The 20,796-nt window shown below is 31.7% G+C and overlaps 1 protein-coding gene across 2 annotated transcripts in view; it reads left to right on the forward strand.

The window, feature by feature from the left end:
• Positions 1-20,796, forward strand: part of LOC113393495 (bifunctional heparan sulfate N-deacetylase/N-sulfotransferase) — a 117,741-nt gene that overhangs the window by 89,979 nt on the left and 6,966 nt on the right. For both annotated transcript variants that reach the window (XM_026630397.2, XM_026630395.2), the window contains exons 9-12: positions 641-803; positions 4,312-4,494; positions 8,450-8,670; positions 15,840-15,995. In XM_026630397.2, the coding sequence (XP_026486182.1) occupies positions 641-803; positions 4,312-4,494; positions 8,450-8,670; positions 15,840-15,995 (723 nt within the window). The remainder of the gene's footprint in view (positions 1-640; positions 804-4,311; positions 4,495-8,449; positions 8,671-15,839; positions 15,996-20,796) is intronic.

Below are 20,796 nucleotides of genomic sequence, written 5' to 3' on the forward strand. Positions count from 1 at the left end.
TAATTAACAAGTTAAACTTTTGCAACCGAAAATTCAACACCACACAGCGCCGTTTAATAACTAAGATAAATATGTGTTGGTCCGCGTTTAGAGGGTCTTTTTGCGTCCCCGCATCTGCTGGAAGAGAATTCTAGTAGTGCCATAAAGTGTTGAATTTGCATTGTTTTTTTTTAAATTAGCGCACGCGGCTAGCACATACCTCGAAACAATTATACAATTTAAATTATAAAAAGAATTCTTCCTACAAATCTCTACGCGATTTTTAATTGTTTCTAAACGTTTTAACATATATCAAAATGAATTGTTGGTCAATTATTAAAATATAATTTTCCTAAAACAATTTTTTTAGTTATTCGAAGATTTATCACTTTATTATTATAAAATATAAGTTTAACGAACTTATTTACAAACGTATTATATAGGTATATACAACGCTAATATTGCGTTGGAATGTTATCGATGTGTATACATGAAACGGTAGGATTAGATGATGTTGTCATTATTTCATGACATATTTACCACCTATTTTTTTGAGACTCATAATATGAGCATGCGTGTGTGTGTGCATACACACATATGCTCCCGCACAACATGTACCCAAATTGGATTTGGCACCACTTTTATGACGTGTATCTTTTAGGCTGCGTCGCGGTTTCCGTCACCGTGGTGTAATGGTGTTGCCACGTCAGACGTGCGGACTATTCACGCACACGTTGCTCTTGGAGCGATATCCCGGGGGCAGACAGCGTCTCGACCGTTCCATACAAGGCGGGGAACTGTTCCAAACGGTCATCAATAACCCGGTAAGTGGGATTTACTATTGACCATTTGCATTCGTAATTGTTGTTCCAGAGTTTGCAATATGCGGGCGGAGCTGTGTGTAAGTTTCCGGAAGTGGTCTGAAGCTGCTGCATTTGTTTATCTTAACTATGTTTACGATTTATCATTGAAACAAGTAATACGCAAAGTTACTTGTGTAAAGTAAGGTTTTTGTCTGGTTTTGTCACTGAAAGTATTGCATAATTTTTTTATACATACAATACATATGTATTTCGTAATTTACGTATCTATATGCTAATAAGGCGATGGTTTAGGATACTCGGCCATATTGTTTTTGTTATTTTAATTTATTTTTCTTTAATAAAATTACCTAACTCTCTTAAAGCACATCAAAAATAAAAAGAATAATCACGCAAATAAACAAATAAATATATTTAATATAATATACGATATTTTTTTTATATTCGATCTTACAGCGCGTTGCCCGTTTAGCTCGACGGATTTTTTTTGTATTTTAAGAATAATAATCAAACGTATTCTATATCCTATTCTATGACATAATGAACGTATGTATATGTATAACTTTTCGCAAATATGCTTTCCTCAATATATTAATTAGTTAAGGGAAATCTTTCTACTGATTTTTAATCATATTGCGATTTAGGAGTGTGGGATTTGGCATAGTTAGTTTATAAGAAAAGGGAATGTAGAAAGCTAGTATGTTTTATAAATTCATTATATTAAATAAACATTAATTGTTTATTTAACATAATGAATTCATTCATATTGCAAACGTCAAAAACTGTCGAATAATAGTTTTAAATAAAAAAGTACACATTACAAACACAAATTAAGTACAAGAAAATTCAGTGGTACTCCTGGCTTTGAACCCGTTGGTCATCGGTTAAGATGCACGTGTTCTAACCACTGGTCATCTCGTCATAGTTTGTAGTCAAACATAAAATCAAATATCGCGTTTTTGAAATTTCTTTGTTTTTTTTTTATTGCCTCATACTGAACAGATTTCGCCGAACTAAAACACATTTTACGTATATTCCGTATTTTTTAATTAACTCAAAAATGAAATATAGATGAAAATGATCTTAAAAGGTAACCTTATACATATCAATGTCAAGTTTCATTTTAATTTTCTACGGGACGACCATTAGAATATATTTAAAGTAAAAAAACTATTTCACGATCCATTCCACAAACAAAAGTGGATTTAATATAAAACGATGTAGAATTTGCGTCGAATTTATCTCAACAACTTTGTGGTATGTCGATGGTCTCGTTACTAGTGGAAAACGGGCACCGCACGCTCGTCAAGTGTTCCTAACGGTCGTCAATACCATCCCTAGTTCAATTTACCGCTGGTCTTTTACTGAATTTCGTCAAACGTTCTTTACATTCACTTGAACTTCACAATTGAGTAATTATTACGGTTTTCGTTTTACTTTTGTTTTTTTTTTTTATTTTAAAGTTAAGGATTCACGAAAATTTGTTTTTTACGGGAAGTTTGATCTCATTTTGAATTGAAAATTATTAACAGTTGCCGAAATGGAAAGAAAATTTGAATTAGTAACATAATAAGTAACACCATGCTTTTAAATTTCTGCGTTATAAATTTCCATAAATAATCTTTATAACAATAGAGGCTGGCGGATGCTGATTTTGTTATTGTATTTAAGATTTAAGTATTGTCAGCTAATTATAATTAATTTTAACGCTTACATTTCTTTTAATTACCGATGCAATACCGACCAAATTAGTTTGTTTCTTGTTTTTACTAACCGAATATAATCGTGAATTATATTAAAAAACGGAGAAAGTTAAGAATTACAAGACTTACCACATTTATCAAATTGATTACATCTGCCTTAACGTTTATGTATAGTTTAATAAACCTACAGTTACTCATTCTAATCACTAAACAAGATACATTGTTATTGTTAATGTATTATTGTTTATAGAAAAATAAACCACATATTTTCTATCATCATGAGAAATTTAATTATGTATAAAAATTTTTTGTTATTCGAATAAAGAGGAATTATTTATATTTAATTCATAAAAAAATATTATTTCTTAGATACAATTGTTTTAATGCATAATTAATATATGTTAGTGTTCATCTTTTGTTTTGGGCTCACATTTAATCCTAATAACACCGACCAATAAGGCTTGTAAATACTAATAACGATTTTAAAGAAACTGGTGTTCCGCGAGAGTTATGCTTATATAGTTTCATAATTCATATTGTTTTTGGGATTATCGCTTATATAAAACATTATATTTTTATTTCGAATCTCGATGGGTAGTACGATTAAAATATAAATACAAATAAATAATATTGTATATTCATACGTCTAGCCGTATATACCAACACATCGCTATCGCTAAGGTAATTCGTCACCCACACATATACATACGTAAATAATAGCTTAGTATTTGAACTATAAATAATCGATACTGAGATTCTATAGTATCATTTAATTAAGAGGGTTAATTGAAAGTACAATTCGAATAAAATCATAACTCTCTCGCTAACCTAACAAAATATACCGTTCTATAGACAATTTTTTTTTGTGTATTTTTTACCGCACACAGATATTGCTTAACCATGCCAATTAGTCGAGCGCCGGTTGCTTTTTCATAATATTTGAGTTTAGACTTTTCACGAAGATTTACATTATTTCAAAAAACTGGTATATCGTTAAGATTTAATTTATGGTTAATTCTACTTGATATTAATATTTGCGAACATCTAAACATATTGGTAACTGTTGACTTTTCGGAAAAATCTTGATCATTTTTTCTAACTCATATAATATCTTAGTCTTAAAGTATACATAATATAAATTCATATTTTAATTATGAAATATAACGCGTTAGACATAAATGTATATTACTTGAAAATGCTCGGCATTTGTTGATGTGCCTCTTAAACTTTGTTTTTAAGCTATAATCCGTTCCGATTTGCGCTAAAATATAACCCGGACTCAAATGTACACCAATTATTACTAAAGGGCGATTGGTTGAACGGTATAGAAATTGATGTTCTGTATGTAGTGACGTACTATAAAGTGGAAAGCATTTAAGCTTTGTAATAAAAATGTTACACAATTACCTATTTAGTTGAATACATTTTTAATAGTAAATACTGCATGTAACAGTATTGTTATTTTCTAATTTATGCCTAAGAGGTAAGATCTTAGTAAAAATATGACTAAAGCTAACCATAGCTAAATCTGAGTAAAAAGTAATTACTTTTCAACTTCTCTTGTATGACATTTAAATTTAAAAACACAAACGATTTAATAAAAACATCACACGTTGCAATCTAAAAAGCGTTGTATAGTAGTTAATTCGATTTACGATATTGGCTTACTTTATTAAATGAAATCAATAAAATACTGACAAAAACGGAATACAAATGAAAATTATTTTTCATGCAATTATAAATCTACGACACGCAGTTTTGGAAAAAAATTTGAATCAATAATATTGAAGATTTTAAATGTTCCACAGATAAACGTGTTTATGACGCACATGTCTAATTACGGCAACGATCGCTTGGCTCTGTACACCTTCGAGTCCGTCGTGAAGTTCCTGAGATGCTGGACAAACGTTCGTCTCGCCTCCGCTCCGCCGCTTGCGCTCGCTGAAAAGTACTTCCAACTGAGGCCGGACGAACTGAATCCGCTATGGGGAGTGAGTACAGAGTTATATTAATAAATAAAAATCGATACTTCTCTACAATTTTGATAAAATTCATACAAAATTACCCAAGTTCAACTTCAAATAAAAATTCGTAATTTGCAAAAATTTCGTAACCTAAGCATAATTTTTAAATTCTCAAATTTTGGGTGTACATTAATAGTCAAGACAATACATTTTATAAATTTAAACCATTCGAAAGATTGTGTGCTATAGTTCTGCACAAAAATTGGTCATAATTTGTGCGTCGTCGTGGTCAATTTCAACCACCCTTAATACTTAGAACGCGTGCATCTTAACCGATGATTTCGGGTTTAAACCCAGGCAGGCACCACTGAATTTTCATGTGTTTATAATTCATCTCGTGCTCGGCGGTGAAGGAAAACATCGTGAGGAAACCTGCATGTGAATTTCAACGAAATTCTGCCACATGTGTATTCCACCAACCCGCATTGGAGCAGCGTGGTGGAATATGCTCCAAACCTTCTCCTCGAGGGAGAGGAGGCTTTAGGCCAGCAGTGGGAAATTTACAGGCTGCTAATGTAATACTAAGTAGTGATATTTGATGTATTCGGAATCTATTGATCTGTAAACAGACATATACCGATTATAATTGTTAGTTAACCGGGTTAATGTGTTTATAGCACGTTTTATTTATACGAACACGTGTATGCGAATGAACAATAATAATATAATATAGTTATATGTTACCGTCTAATGTCTTGTATTCTCTATTCGTGTTTGATAATATATACGTCACAGTTATAAATAATATTTCAAAGTATTTCCAGGTGGTGTTTTAAATAATAATAATTAAAACAAAACTCGTAACCATGAGGAGGACAGGTGAAAAGCCTGTTGAGAGATTTTTCTGTCACTTATAGTTCAGTTGTTTATTTTTAGATCAATGTTTTACTGACTGTTTAAAAAAAACACACTATACCCTATTCAAGTTGGCATGATCTTTTTGACAGACGGTCTAGTGATGAGAAACAGAAAATATAACATATATAACAGTCGATGGAACGATGGAATGCTTAATTCAAATTAGAATTAATTTTTTTAACTTATTTTTCTAAAAAGAGTTATACCAGCTAAAGAGACCCCAACAACTAGCCAAAGAGAACAACACAATAACCTTTAATAAGGATTTTTGTAATCGATATTTGTAGCAGTTACTGCCTGTTATTCGCGTCCCTACTGTACGACCGATGTAACATTGTACAGGCGTCTATTATTTTCAGTGTTTCTATTTAAATTTAACTTTGAAAGAATAATATATGTATAATAGAAAAAGTCTTAAAATTTTCGGATAACGCTTGAATATTTAGGAACTTTTGTATTATATGTATTTTTTTAAATATATTTACAATTTTTAAAATCATTAAATTAAGAAAATAATATTTTCGTCATTGCAAAGTTATGTCGATCAGAAAACTTTACATCTGTCAAAAAGATCAAGCTAAATTATACAGGGTACAATAAGAGTTTTTAAATTTGATTGAGTTCGAAATTCTAATAATCGAGTGGAATAAAGTAGGCCAATCACTCATCAAGTGTTCTACCCGTGCCGATTTGAAGTTTGTCAATATTATTACATTACCATGGTTAGGGCCATATTGATGGTATAAGTATAAGTTAATGTTACCCCAGCAAGAATTTAATTTATTGAGAATTTTATTGCTTTGTAAAGTGACGGAAACTCTTATAAATTACTTTTGCAGTGGGGAAAGCGAAACGCTTTTTGTTTATATTTATTATATGCAAATATTTATCGAAATAAACAATAAATAAAAATGTAATATCGCTGTTAAATAGGAGCTGTGTGTAAAGTATAAGAGGTATATTATTTATGTTTGTGTTCATTCGTGTATACTTAAGATCTTCTCTCCTAACTCGATGACACAGAAAACCGATATAGTTTTCTTTCAATTTTATCGACAGCATTATGTTTATACGATCAAAACAATTAACGATATTTTCACCTATTGTATTCAACATCGTATATCGTTTTATAATTTCGAGTGTGGAACTTCAAAGTTCATATTTAGCATTGTACCTAATGCGTACAATTTATTGATGTAAATACGTAATATAATAATAATAAAGGGTCTCAATGCCAGGTGTATACGACAATGCAAAGTACTCGATCGTTGTCAGACCACGAGGGCTTCGTGAATAGTCAAGAGGGTTTTGTATTGGTCTGTTTTGGGTTTACACTCGACATAAATTTCATGTGAACATAATTAAATCGCTGCCTCTATATAAGCAAAATTTAATTGATGATTTCTTTAACCGATTTCACCGGCCTAAGCTAGTTATATAGGTTTGACATATGATAAAAGACAGAAACCGAACTACCCTAATGGTTATATTTTAATGTTATACGACGATGTTTTTTTACAAAGAACCAAAATGGAAACCTGTAGTACCTTACAGCTACTGTATACATATACAGTTTTTGTATTTATTTAATTTACATTTTCTCCAAAGACATGTGTATCCGGACCTTAGTTATAGTCATTTTTACATTTTTATAAATATATGTCAAATTTAAAATTAGACAAAAATTATTGTATTCTTATGTTACAATTATTATCGTTGAATTATGTTGGTACGGTAAGCAATTACATATTAGACTGAATGTATATCGTGAGCTTTGTCAATTATTAAAGATCCATTAATATTAACATTTCATAGCAAATACGTAGGTGTCCTTATATATTTTCAAGGAACTTGTTGTTAATTTATCAAATTTGTTTTCATTCAAATTATGTACTTCAAATTAAGCATTATTATACAGATAGTGTTACCAATTTAGACAGTTTATGATAAAGACGATGATTAAGTGTCCGTTGAAAATTTAATTAATATTGCTCTAATGAATTCCCGCGAAATCTCTTAAATAGGTTGGAGTATTTTGTTCGTTCTCTCTTAACAATATTACGGACAGCTATATATTTTTTTAATTATGATATTTTTATATCCAATTGGAATAAATAACACTGAAAATGAGATTAATTTATACTAACAGGTGCGCATTGAATATTTCAATTTAAGCAGTTTTTATTAAACCCACGAAGAGTTACCTTATGATCGTATCTTAAGCCGATACGGAACAGAACGCGTTTACAGAATAACATATAATATTGCTGATCTTGAAATCCATAGCGAACAATCCAGAAGGGGCCAGTAAAGTTAAAATTCTCGATAACAGAGAAGTTAGAAAACTAGCTAGAAAGCAGGCATGCTTAGGTACACTCCTGTATTTTGTTTCAGAATTCACGTAATTTAAATCACGTAATTTAAAAATGCCTTTGTGTTTTTGTTACCGGGCATCGCAATCTAAATTTTACATCATCGATATATTTAAATTTCTATCACTATGATAAAATTGTGTATTTTATGTGTCACGAATAGATCTTTGGTGTGAAAGTTGCAAAAATCTTTATACCAATAATATTTTAAAACGAGAGTGTTGAATATTGTTCATAAAAATATCAGGAAATATTTTTACGCGAGCCAAATGTTACGTTACATCATATCCACTAAAGCAATTTTTAAACCACCCGCTGATTCAATTTGCAGAATTGATTCCCTTGGCGATTCTTACATATTCGGTTCTCAATATATGACCATGGTATTACAAAATTATATATTTTTTTCGTATAATACAAACGAAACCTCAGCCACGGATTAATATTTTAAGAGAAACAGAAAATTCATTTATACAAAACAAAATAGTAATATTTAACCCGAGTACGATATGCAATTAATTAAAAACATTGAAGGCAAAAGTCGAATTTAATACTTTCCGAATACAATTTTCGTAATTAAAATTATCCAATAATTTTAATGTCATTTAATGTCATGATGACAATATTTGCCCTATATATAGAATAAGTAATCGTTGCTATATATATTTTTAACAATTTTTGTCGTTCAACAGAATCCTTGCGACGATATCCGTCACCGTCGTATTTGGTCGAAGAGTAAATGGTGTGACACTTTACCGAAGATTCTAGTGATCGGACCACAGAAAACAGGCAGTACTGCGCTATACACGTTCCTCGCTATGCATCCGACTTTAGTGCCAAACTTGCCGAGTCCGACGACTTACGAGGAATTGCAGTTCTTCAATAACAACAACTATTTGAAAGGATTGGACTGGTAAGTTTTTTTATACTAGTAAAATAGTATAAAATTTATGTTTTATTACGTCACACAGTTGAGAGATGGAATTGACGGATTCGATAGTGGGGCACGTCACGAAAATAAACTGCATATATTTCATACCATGAATCAAATCCTGCAGTCATTATTCGATGCAGTAGTTTTAAACTACATATAAAAATGTGATCGATTTTTGTTATGATTTATAGATATTGAAAAAATCTAATTGAACCAATAGCAATGTTAGTCGTATAACACATTGCACTAATCATGTTTTAGTTCGGTTTCAAATAATGAATTTAAACCGTTCAAAATCAACTCGGAAATTTAGCGCGATAATACAAAAATAAATCGTTATTCCTGACTGCTATATATATATATATATAAGTTATAAAATTATATTTATATCATATTAGGTTCTTTTTTATTAAATCGGGGCGGGTCGCTAGTATTCGATGAACTTTTTTCTATTTTTATTTGTTTCGTTTACACATTCAATGATATATTCGTAATAGAAGGAGCAATCTAAATATACGTCAGTTCTTCTTTCTCTACTAATTTGATTTGCATTGATCCGCTATTATTTGTAATCGTGTCGCTTATGACTTTCTACGATTGGTCTCGTTAAAGCGATCGACAAATTAATATAAATACAGTATAAAATTGTTTATCTTATCTTTCACTTTTATGTTCGACTGGTAATCTCGGACACGACTAGTCCAATTGGAAAAGTGTTCTTTCGATATCTAGCCCATTTATTGTGAGAGATTTTAGGCTACGACTATCTAGTAAACTGTACTGTTTCGGTTCTATGAACTCTTGGCACATAATTTATACATATGCATCATATGTATAAATTAAATTCAATGCGGGTGTAACTACGAGCCAGCTTTTGTTATATACTAGCTATTAGCTAACCGGTCCCGGCTTCGTATGGGTAGAGTCAGCAGAAACCGTAGTTTGTTTGGAATCTATTCGTAGCATACACAAAACAACATCATAATTTCATCACAATCGGATGATCGGCGTAGAAACGCATGGTAGACAAAAATACAAACATTCATTTTCATTTTATATATATAGAAACGGTTTGATTCTAATGTACTTGTTAAGACGTGACAATTTACCAGACAGTTATTTTGTCTTCCGTAATAAGAAATATTTTTACGGAGATTAATGTCGACCGACGTACCATAAAATTGTAATGGTATTTTGGTGGTTTAATATTATACTAGCTGTCGTGTTTCGCAATTCGCTCAGGACTTTGCCATTTTTCTGCATATAATAAAGACAAATAGCTAGATTTACGTGCGCGTTGACTGTAAGCGCTTGAATAAAATATAGCAGCGCTTGTACGCTCGCAGCGTGGAGTGTATGAACGTTATTAGAACAACCAAAGTATTATTACAACATATTATGTATCAAATTTAGTTCAGGGATCAAAATTGATATATTTATATGGGAGACTTAAAATATTCGAAATACACATTTAACACAACTCAATGACACTTTTGTCATTGAATCATATCCAAATGGTGGTCCAAATGTACCATCTCATGGTAAATGGTCACCAGTGCCCATAGACAGTGGCACCAATGCACCACCAACCCTTTGAACCAAGATGATATAAGATGACCTTGTGCCTTTAATTAAACTGGTATACCCTTCAAGCCGGAACACAACAATACTAAGAATTGCTGTTTGGCTGTTGAATATCTGCTAATTGTTATGAAACTAGTGACCCGCACCGGCTGCGCACGGGTGCAATGCTGTTACTAAATATACTACAGAATGTCTCACAACGTTCACAGTTTTTCAGTCATAAGACAACACGACATCGTTGTCACAGTCACGAGAAAAATGGTTGTTCTGGGCTATCCCTAAGAGATAGACTTATACCATCGCTTACTTTTTTGAAGACGCATTTTAAGATGTACAAAACTGTAGTAGATTATTTTGATCTATCTCGTAGAGTTCAGCCAGCGTTTGCAATGTAAGCGGAAAAAGTGTTTATTTACGAATCACTTTAGAAACCTCTAAAATTAACAGTGATTCTCTACTATATTGTCCATATAAACCTTCCTCTTGAATCAATCTATCTATTATGAAAAACCACATCAAAACTCCGTTGTGTAATTTTATCATTAGATCTAAGCATACACAGACAGACAGCGGTAATGCCATAAACTATTTATCGTACACTACTATACTATTTTGATATGTTTGTAAATTTGACTCTTTTGTTGTATATATCGAATATTTTAGTTAACGTTCAAATTTCACAGTTTACGAACCAGTTTTCAAATAGGTTAGCAAATATGTACTCACAAATTTTGCATAAGCTTTTTAATTTTTAGAATATTCGTTATTTTTCAACGAATATTCTAAAAATTTTTTTGAATAGTGATAAACCGATCAGACTTCTGTACCGAGAACTACGAAGTAATCATGTCGTCCATTAAAAAAGAGCGTCACTATTGTAGTACAAATATTCGATACCAATTCAATCAGCTTAGTCGTATACATTGTGTCGCTGATTTGATGAATTCAGCTCTAAAAGAGACGACAAATCGAGATCAATTTCGTCAAGAACAAATATGAGCCGTATTAAAAATTAAAAATAAAAGATACTTGTGAACTTTAATTCGCAATAATAATCATTGGCTGCTTCGCGGGCTTTCTACGTTAAACGTTCATTAAATAGCCTATAACTTTGCTCAAAAATTCAAATCCAAGATGTTGATCTATATACATATTAGCGCGTTTAAAAAAAACACTCTGTAACGTTATTATATTAGTGTAGAGGAAACATTAAAGGAATCTAGAACTCTAATGTTTCTTTAGAAATTCATCTTTTTCTATTAACTGCTCTGCATAAAACGTTCAATACTGGTATTGTTAATTCAAATACCAAGACGACCCTTAGTCCTTCATGTGATAACAATTGTGTTTAAATATTAGGAAAAAAAAACACATTGTGACAAAGAAAGGCAGTAAGTCAAATCGTTTCAAAAAGGAAACAATTTTGCTGTACAATGATATATTCACTTTATGTTTTTATGTTAAGTACTCAAATTCGGATTAATATCAATATCGATTACGCACTAATCGGGACATAGCGACTGCAACTAAGCGGGCTCAGTTGCGAGGTCAACTTTGTAGTCAATAGTTAAAATTATAAATTATGATAGGTAATTAAATTAAGCTGATGAAAAACCGATGTTTAATTTTAAAGACCATAAAAACTTAAAATCAAACTAAAGTCTTCAATGGCTTACTAGGTTTCTCATCACATACCCCCACAAATAAGAGTGACATGACTTTTATTTTGGAACGTATTCACGATAGTCCCTTGGGATTTCCTCGCCCATTATTGTTACACGTATTTTTTTTTATATCGGAAATCAATGTTACAAAATAACATTTTCTATATGTAAGTATAATTTTTTGTTAATAGTTTAATCGGCGACTTTAACAGTAAACGTTCTAAGTAGCTACGTCAAGTCCCAGAATCCTAAAGAGCTCTGAACATAGCATTTAATGTTCCAACGGAAAACTGAGTACTATAGGAGAAGAAAAGGCGTATAAGTTTTATAGGAGAGAATATTTTTAAGGGAATTGACACTGACCAAATAATGTAGTTTAACAAAAGTTATATAATAATATTTTTGGAATATTACATATAACATCGATTTCTCTTTTTTATTTAAATTTTTGTTGCAATTCATAATTCAAATTGAAAGCCCTCCTCTTGACATGACTAACGGTGAATACAATTCTAAAATTGTCTTCGTAAAAACAAATTTTCTCACATTTGATTCGTAACTTTCCCCGCCCACGCTTACTTGCCGTCGTTTCACAACTCGTACGTTGTCATAGAGAAGTTAACCTTTGCAAAGACACGACAAATGTCAATTTGTTACGTGCTGATTTACAGGTCTATTCTTATGAAATTTTTTTACTTGTATAGAACTTTGCCCTCGTCAACGTTCTCGGAAGAAAAAATATTTTTGTGATATATATGAAATTACGATTACAGAGAAACATTGATTATCATACGTAATAATCCATATTATTATTATTATTAATATTATAAATGCGAAAGTAACTCTGTCTGTCTGTCTGTCTCGCTTTCACGCCACAACTACTGGACCGATTTTATTAAATTTGGTACACAAATAGTCTAGAGCCTGAGAAATGACATAGGCTACTTTTTATTTGGAAAATAGGGCTGTAAAGGGTTGAAAAGGGGGGGTGAAAGGTTGTAAGTTGTTGAAAGTATTGTTATTTTTAGAACAAGAAGCATGAAACTTATATGTATTCATATAAACTAACATATCATGACACCCACTAAGGAGTGACTTTTGGAAATTCTACCCCTAAAGGGGGGGAAATCGGGGTTGAACGTTTGTATGGAAGTCCGTTATTTTTTAAGTTAGAAACATGAAACATTATTTTTGAGATACTGATTATAAATGAGTTGATACCTATTTAAACGATTCTGGGTATTTTACGCCTAAGGAGGGAAATAGAGTTGACATTTCGTATATAGAATAGTCTGGAAGACCGTCATTTTTGAAGTTAGAAGCAGGAAACTTTATTTTTGGGCTACCGATTAAAATGAGTTGATTTGCATTTAAGCGTTTGTGGATATTCTACCCTAAGGGCTGAAATACACACCAATGTGGTTCACAAAGAGGTCTTACATTAACGTAATATTTTAAGTTAATGTTCATATTCTACGCGAGCGAAGCCGCGGGTAACAGCTAGTATACTATATGTAAGTAATTATTTCCTTCGATAGGTTCCATGGGATTAACCGCGGCTATTTGTTGATATTCATTAAATGTAAATGTATGTATCTATTACGTACTTATCTATTGAGATATTCATAAAATAAAATACCCTTTGGGCTATTGAAATTTTGACATATAATACTTAAAGACCTGGCGTAATACTCATAGGTTCAACGCTGCCATTGACTCAAAATTTACGCTTGATTTATATAAACGCGGAATCTATGTACATAATATAGCCAAAATAAAAAAGTTCTGCACTTTTTTATTCTGGTTGTCAACCGATTTTGCTTTAATTTATTTGGTAGGTAAAAATATTTAAAAGTAAAAATGTTCGAAACTTGTAAATGCATATAACATGAATACCTAAAGTTATTCGACATATTATGGTCGAATTTTGACCGCTATTGTATTAGTAATTGTTTAATAACAAATATTATAAGTATTTGAAACATAATAAAAAAATAAAACCAAAAGTTCTTAATTCTGATAGTGTTAAAATTCGCCTGAGAACTAAACAAGATTCCTTAAATTATACGTAATTTTCCATTACAATTTGCTTAAATACTCGCGTGGAGTCAGTCTGGCGAGGACAAAGTAGGCGGTTGTAATTTGTGCACGCAACCTTGTGACAGTGGTACCATTTAATGTCTGCCATCGATCCACGCCGCCACGACACTCGCCGGTTACAAAATGGCGATCATAAAACCGCTTTATTGTTGCTTCTAAAATACTTTCAAGTTTCTGAGACGAGTATTTGATGAATCCCAAATGGTATTTTCCCTTTTTTTCAAGATTGTTCTTAGAGATTTGTTATAATTATTCCGCTTCGAAGTAATAAATATTTTATGTTTTAAATAAAACTGTATTTAAAGTAAGATTACGAAATACTCTAGAACTTTAGTTTGAAATAAAACAATCGTTATAAATTAAGCTTTTTTTTTAGTGTCGAGTTAATTTAAATTTAATTGTGAGGGTGTTCAAGAGAAATGTTTTATGCTCATACCTACTCAAACTTATAACAAAACAATGAATTGTAGTTGTATTTTTGAACTTTATTTTACCGGTAATTCAATACTAACAACTATGTAACAATTCAAGCCGCTGTAGCTCAGTATGCTCATTCTCAAATCTCATTAACCGTTTAAAAGTCGCAGGTTCGATCTTCATCTATTGTGTGCTATTATGGGACCCTAAAAGAGATATTAGTCAATCTGTGACCACTAGATTGAAAATTATTTCAAGAAAATGTTTTCTATTCTTTTAATATTTATAGAATATAAATATGTCAGCGTTATTAGTTCAATTACTTTTAAGTCAGCCCAATCCGATGTCCCAGGTCAAAACTCAAGGCCCATAATAAGTAATTGAGTTTTTTGGTCAAGAAAATCTCAGTAGTAGTCCGAAGTTTGGAACTTGGCAGTGTTTACAATCTCGTCCCTCGAAAAGCACGTAAACCCATCATACGGTTGAACTCTCGTTGAAAATGACCGCCGTGACCAAGATCGGTCAGGGGAACATAATTAACAAAATGTGGTTGGGAAAAATATATTTTGGCTATTGAACTATGCATCAAAAATGTATTCGAAAAATAATAATAATAATTTAAAAGTACATAAACAATGTAATAATTATTACATAGTATAAAACAAAGTCGCTTACCGCTGTCTGTCTATCCGTGTCATCTTTAAAATTACACAACGGAATTTGATGCGGTTTTAATCTATTGATAGGTTGATTCAAGATGAGGTTTATATGTATAATACATGCACCTTAGTAAGTACCTTAAATATATTGTGCATTTTATATAGAGCAATATGGCCCCTTACAGCATGTAATTTAAATGAATATTTTCGAAGATATTACAGATTTAAAATGCATGGACATAGCGGTTTATACTGTCTAGTGACTGAAATACTGTTAACGTTGTTTATAAAGACATTCTGTTGTATAATTATTATCATCATTGCAACCGTGCGAAGCGAAGTTATTTATTAAGTAGCATGCCTTAATCAATTTACTAACTATTTTTCTTTAAATAAATTGACTTATATATATTAACCGGTTAACAGTCACTCAATTCTAATTTGATTATGGTATAAGATTTGACGAAAGATTATCTGTACTAATATTATAAATATGAAAAGAACTCTTGTCTGTCTGTGACCAAACCACTGAACTGAATTTGATGAAATTTGATATGAAGCTAGCTTGAACCCCGAGGATCCCTCCCTTCAAGATTGATTCACACCATAGGCTACTTTTAATGCCTAACACCCGTCAAATAACCACCAAGACGCGAGTGAAGCCGCAGGCGTCAACTTGTTTTTTTATATAATAATTGTTAACTTATTATATTGTTTATACCAGGTATTTAAATTTCTTCCCTCCGAGCCAGAGCAATAACACGCAGATAACATTCGAGAAATCGGCGACTTATTTCGATGGAGACCTCGTGCCGCGTCGAGCGCATGCTCTCCTACCTAACGCGAAGATCATCGCCATACTTATATCGCCCTCGAAAAGGTATGAATAATATTTTTACATATAATTTATGTACCAACTAAAGAGTGCAGAGTAAATGCTTAGAACATAAAAAAATATCTTCACATAATATTTAAGAGTTTATTTACATAGGAATTTTACTTAGGAATTTAAATAATTCTTCATCATTCAGGACTTGAAGTATTTAAAAAATAAAAATTAAAAAATCTGTACACATAATGACCAAGAATGCTAAAAAAAAATATATATGAGAAGTTTTATAAAACAAATGATATCTCGTGATTGACCTTCACTGGTGACAGACTCTTTTTTCGCCCAGAGAATCGGTATTCCTATTCATCGAGAAATCTTGAGACAGAGTACTTAAAGTTACTTAAACTATATTCAATCTTCAACTTCATTACCTATATATAAAATTAGTCCAGCGAAGATCTGCTGGTGTTCAGTAAAAATATAAAATAACGCCAAAATTTATAAAAGTAAAATGTAAAGAAAGGCACGGGCAACTGTGAGCCCGTGGATGTTGTAAATTATTGTAAATAAAACTTGTAAATAAAAAAAAACCTATATATGTATATATATAATTGTCTTTATTATAATTAATATTTTTGTTTTATAACCATGTCACATATCGGGTTTAAGAACTTTATTTAAAGAATTTACATTCACTTAAAAAACAATAATACAATTATAAAAATTATGTTGGGTAGTTCGACAATTCGTACGGTACACTCGATGCATAGAAACAGAGAACTGTTGCAACTGGAAGTGTTAACATACCGAAATTTAGAAGTTTGATATAATGTTAAAAAATATTTGATATGTAATGTATTGTACAGTAATTTATTAACAATATAATTAACATATATTTGTAAAATTAGTGAGAAGGAATGTGGATATTGACGCAATTCTGCTCGTTTTTATTGATGGTATGACTTAGCGCCTGCTTTGTGGAATGTCATGTTTAATGCCACTCCACATGACGGGCTCATTGATGTTTGACCAATAGTGATTATTGGTTGGTTCCGGTTTGAATGATTGGTTGTGTATTGCCGACACAGGGGACCTAACGTGTTCACGGTATGATTTTGTAGATGAAAATACTAACAACCGAGTTGACTTTAGGTTGGTTGACATTAAAGCAAAATTAAGCTCCAACGTTGGTTGGTGGATACACATGTTGCAATTTTTTATCCGATTCATGCAGATTTTCTCCCAATATTTTCTTTTACTGGCAATGGATTGTGAACACTAATTAAATACATGACTATTCAGTCGAATATGCCCGGGTTCGATCCCTCAATATTGGGATAAAATCACGTGTTCCAAGCACTGATGCGCTGCAACAACTCCACTTCCTCAACGTTAAAGCAATTTAATTTCAAACAGTGCAATTTTTTTGAGTTAATGTAATCATGTCTGTCGCTTTATGTTTTACTTGCATTTATTTTGCGTTATTATAAATCTAATTAGTCTAATAAAACTCTAAAGAAAAAAACTAACGTAACTACGTAACAATAACATACGGACAAACAATTGAAAAATCTCTTTAAACGAGTTTTTATTTTGCCCATGAACAATAAAATACAACGAATAAAATTAAGAACATTAAATAATATTCTTATCAACACTATATGTACGTAGCAAACATGTCTAGGAAGATACCACGCGCTTACCACTCTACCGCCAAATTGCAATACTTGCTTATTTGCTACTGGTTGTTTTTCGGCTTAAAGCGTGTGTCACTCAGTGTAACAACATACACTTTCAGTTGTTCAAGTTTCCAAGGTTGATGGCACATTGATTGAGTAAATAATGGTGAATATTTCTTACAGTGCAAATTATATTTGTGAATGATGGTGACCATTTATTAGGTGGCACATATGATTTGGCCCCGACTACCTCATAAAATAAAAATAGCACTGTAGCAAGATTGTTAAACTATTTTAAGTAAAAGGACTGACGGACCCCCAAATAATTCTATTTTCTCAACTAAGTATTAAACTTGTATATTATAACGGTCTTATTTTATTCACAGGATCGCACTTGCGTTGTTTTTACTAGATTATACGCCTTATGTTACATCATTAAACAATATCAAAGAACTTTCGTAAAAATAAAGGCTCACCGAATTGTTATGAAAACCAGTGTTTAAATACGAGAGTCACTTAACATGATGCAGTATTTACATACATTCCGGAACGTCACATTTTGTTGAAGTATCATTAGCGTACGTACCGGATATTACAGATGAAATAATTATTATTTATACGTTGACATTTTTACATTTGCCATGAACATTTTTAATGTAAATCTTACTTTTATATCGGAGTTATAAAGGAAATACCGCATTCCGAGGCTATATTACAGAAAATTTTAGATTTCCAAGGGAAATACTGCTTTCATAAAACTTGATATCAAAAGACGTGCTTTAAATACTTAATTTTCGTTTTCCTGCGGTAATCCAGGTTCAAGTAAATAGCAACATAAATATCCGAGCCAACCAACCGCTAGTATGAAAAAACTCATTTGTAAGGAACTGTAGAAAATTAGTGTCTCACCGCAATACGCCTGGTTAATTTGGTCCTACTGTATCACTCCCTAAACAGGCAATTAATACTGCCTTGCTTATTTCTACGTACATTTCTCATGAGAGTATTCGTTGCGGCTATATTGTGACCAGGCGCTACTTGAATAAATGATCTTTTTTCGGGATACGATTTGTACAATACGGATAATATTTTTATGTTAATATTGAATCGTTTCTTCTTTAAATATTTGTTCGTAAATAATTATTATTTACTTAACATTTATCGACAGGAATCTTTACGAATATATATGTATATAACGGCCGGCAGTATTATTTGTTTCGGGGTCACCGTCTTCGTCATACATATTCACAAATAATACAACAAATCGATAGCTGGATTATCGTATATTGATTTTTACAATATTTCATTGGCCGCGACCACATCTGTCTTATCCTGCTTGACAACTGACATTTTATGTTCAAAACTAAGAGATTACAATCAAAGTATTTAATTATCTGACACTGCGACATATACATATATTTAGTCAGATCATTAATATTTACAAGTCCTATATTAAAATTAATAAGTGCTAAGATGGCCCAGTGACTAGAACGCGTTAATTTTAAACGAAGTGCAGGTTAACCTCGTGGCGGGGAAGGAAAAAGTCGTGAAACCTGCTACATGTGTCGGGAATTCTGTCAACCTGCATTGAAGCAGCCTGGTGGACTAAGCCCCATCTTCTTCTTAATTAGATATACCTTTGCCCAGTTGTGGGAAAATTTTCATGCAGTTACGTTTTTTAGTAAAAATAAAATGTACCACCTAACACCGCAAAAATATCCGGAATGTAATAGGAAGCTCGAACGTTCATAGGAGTCCGGTTGCTATCCAGTCGCTCGCTATCCGCCTCGAGTAAGACAAAGAGCATATCGTCTGTTTTGTTGAAAGAAAAAAACTTTAAAATATGCGTCCGGTGCAGTTAATTCATGCAAAAATAAATCATTCCTTTCAAAGAAAATTTTACGTGAATCGTTTTCGAAAATAAGTTATTTATTTCCGCGATTTTGGATAACATCCATTGATTATCAACAATCGAGTTTTTCTATTTCGATATTCAATGATTTATTTTATTTGCCTTATCGCGTATTAGGTGCCTACCTCAGCAATTATACTGACGATATATTTATCGTCAGTATAAAATACCTCCATTGGACTTATTTTTAACAAAAACGTATAATTCCAATTCACGTATAGAAAGGAATACTTTTTCATGGTATATATCCGTGTATCAAAAACTCTTACGCATTTAACCATCTGCCAACCAATATGTCGCAAGGAATTCTCACACACACATGTACTCGTCTATACGCCAATCCAAATAATTAAGAGCGCGGTCGGTTCTTTCCTTTAGCAAAACAAGAGGCGTTAGCTCAGCTGTAAGATATTTATGGGCTTTCATTTTCCTCGGCAGCATTACTGTTAGCATTAATATATAATCAAACGTAGTAAAAATTTAACTTTTCCTAATAAGCGTCGTATCGGAGTTGAGTAATTTATTTTTATATTTATTAATATATTTTTAAATTATTTAAATTTGAGTTTTTCGCTTCCGTATTAATCAGATGTACAAATATTTTAATTCGAATTCATTTGCTTATATAATTTATCTAGAACTTTCGACTTTGATACTTACAAAAAAAAAGTAAAATAAGAATTTTTACTAAATTCGTCGTATATGCATTAATTTAAAAAATAAAAAACATGTCAAACTTGAAAAGCTAGAATTACCCGGTGGTTAGAACACGTGAATTCTAACCGACGTATGCGGGTTGAAACCCAGACAAGCACCTTTTTATTAACGTTTATAATTAATCCCATTGTTTGACGGTGATGAGAAATATAAAACCTATGTCATATGAAAATCTGCAAGATGTGAATCTATCAACCCGCAATGGACCGTCGTGGTAGAGTAAGCTCTAAGCTTAGCTAACTTTAGCCAATCAGATGGATATTAACTTAATAACGGAATGTTACTGGACTCTTTTTTGAATGATTAACTTATTTGGCTTTATTGAAAATTTCAAGTTCCATGAACAATAAACCAATTTACGTTATTCAATGTACAACATTATTCTGAGAATTTCGTTAGCTTTGTAGTAATTTTATGTTCGTTTATATCTGAATGGTTGTAGCTTTTGTAATCACATTCCAAGAACCTATTGTTGAATGAACTACTTCAATGGATTTATATTATAATATTTCTTGAGAATTAATTTAAGTTTGGCGAATTC

Source organism: Vanessa tameamea, chromosome 6 (assembly GCF_037043105.1).
Source record: "Vanessa tameamea isolate UH-Manoa-2023 chromosome 6, ilVanTame1 primary haplotype, whole genome shotgun sequence".
Taxonomy (NCBI): domain Eukaryota; kingdom Metazoa; phylum Arthropoda; class Insecta; order Lepidoptera; family Nymphalidae; genus Vanessa; species Vanessa tameamea.